This window comes from Cebus imitator, unplaced genomic scaffold, assembly GCF_001604975.1.
Source record: "Cebus imitator isolate Cc_AM_T3 unplaced genomic scaffold, Cebus_imitator-1.0 Scaffold198, whole genome shotgun sequence".
Taxonomy (NCBI): domain Eukaryota; kingdom Metazoa; phylum Chordata; class Mammalia; order Primates; family Cebidae; genus Cebus; species Cebus imitator.
In genome coordinates, this window is record NW_016107513.1 from 1,422,220 (window position 1) to 1,424,139 (window position 1,920).

A 1,920-nucleotide genomic window follows, 5' to 3' on the forward strand; every position below is an offset into this window, starting at 1 on the left:
GGTTCAGGCAATTCTCCTGCCTCAGCCTCCTGAGTAGCTGGGATTACAGGCACACGCCACCATGCCCAGCTAATTTTTTGTAGTTTTAGTAGAGACAGGGTTTCACCATGTTGAGCAGGATAGTCTCGATCTCTTGACCTCGTGATCCACCCGCCTCGGCCTCCCAAAGTGCTGGGATTACAGGCTTTAGCCACCGCGCCCGGCCCGTTTTTTTTTTTTTTAAATAGAGTTGTGGTTTCACTGTGGTGGCCATGCTGGTCTTGAGCTCCTAACTTCAAGTGATCCACCTGCCTCACCTCTCAAAGTGCTGGGATTACAGATGTGAACCACCATGCCTGACCTGAAGCAAGATTTTATTGATTAGAGAGCTGTGTATTGGTTCATATTCTGGTGCAAACTCCCTTATCTTGTTGGAGACCAACGCTTTCAGTAAACTTGTCTATACCATAGAAGTTAACTTTGTAATCCTGTCAGATATACAGTATATTGATGGAGAGTCAGGCAGAGAATAAATGGCAGGGGTTATGGTGGCAAGTGAGTATTAAAGGACTTTATTCATTGGCTTTGGCCTTTCAGCATCTGAATTTCTATTCTGTATTTTGAATTCCTTCCTTTATGATTTTTGGTGGGAAACTTAACCTGCTTGTTACTATAGCCAGGTACTTGCTTTGCCTGCCTCCCTTTTGCTGTATAACATGTGAGCTGTGGACTTGGTCTAGCAAATGCATCAGTACAGACAGCATCTTTGGAGCTGGGGACACAGAAAAGGAGGAACTTCATGGACCCTGTCAGTGGTGGTAGTAACAAATGCACTAGTGGTTTCCTAGGGCCAAGTCTGCTACAGTTTTTAACTTCCTTGGTTGTGTAGCCTGTAAATTGGGTTCTCTGAAGATTGTTGTCCACCATATATCTTTTCATAAATGTATTTTTTACTTAAAGTAGCCAAACTAGGTTTTTGTTGCTTCCAGCTAAGAACACCGACTGGAAAAAAATATTAACAAAACAAAACAAAACAAAACACTTATACTGTTACACTTACTTTAAGCAAGCTGATCACAAGCAAATCTTGTTTTCTCTTAAATTACACATGAAGTTTTAAAATGTTTTAGGCTTGCTCTGTGAGACATGTAGACAGTACAAATTCTAAATAATAATGATTTCATTTTAGTATTTGCATTTTAAATTTTCAGTGTGTTTTACGGACCATGTGCTGCTATGTATGCCTGAAGAAGTACTTGAAATGCAAATTTGGGGAGACTTTGCCATATAAATGCTTGGCTGGATTAAGCGCCTAATTAGGATGGTTTTTCAACAAGTTGGAGTAAGCATGCAATCGGTGAGTGCTCAAAATTCATTTTTAAAATCCCGACATTTAGATATTTTAAGAATTTTCTGTGAGAAAATGAAATAAATCTATATATGACCAACATCTTGAATTCAATATGTTTATGTACTGTTTAATTTGCTTTCTATTTAAATCACAGAAGTGAATCTTTTCCCAGCATCCGAAATAAGGAAGTAACTTTCTGGGTTACACTGAAAACTTACCAATATTCATGTGACCATTAAGAGCAATATATTTGTTATTAGTGAGGAAAAGGCTTAAATAAGCAGAGAAATCATTGCATAAAATTTGCTTGGCTAACACTTGACAGTGCTTTTAATGTTGCAGAATTATTGACATTGAATGCTGTTATAATATGGTTTATCACACAGTTGTTTAAAAGGCAAGTCATGTCTCTTAAAAATAACAACAATTAATAAGAAAAAAAAGATGCTATATTTTAATGAGTGTCCTATGCTAGACACGTTAGTTTTCATCTTGACTTTACAAGTATTTTCTGCTGATATAAAAATTTTGTTAGACCTATAAATTATTAGAGCAATTATTGGTGCCAAGCACATTTTGTAGAATACTTT

General features: G+C 37.1%; 1 protein-coding gene across 2 annotated transcripts in view; it reads left to right on the plus strand.

Annotated features, from left to right (window-relative positions):
* MTFR1 (mitochondrial fission regulator 1) overlaps positions 1-1,920 on the plus strand; it is a 62,730-nt gene that overhangs the window by 17,887 nt on the left and 42,923 nt on the right. For both annotated transcript variants that reach the window (XM_017547466.2, XM_017547467.2), the window contains exon 2: positions 1,191-1,336. In XM_017547466.2, the coding sequence (XP_017402955.1) occupies positions 1,271-1,336 (66 nt within the window). In that variant the 5' untranslated portion in view covers positions 1,191-1,270. The remainder of the gene's footprint in view (positions 1-1,190; positions 1,337-1,920) is intronic.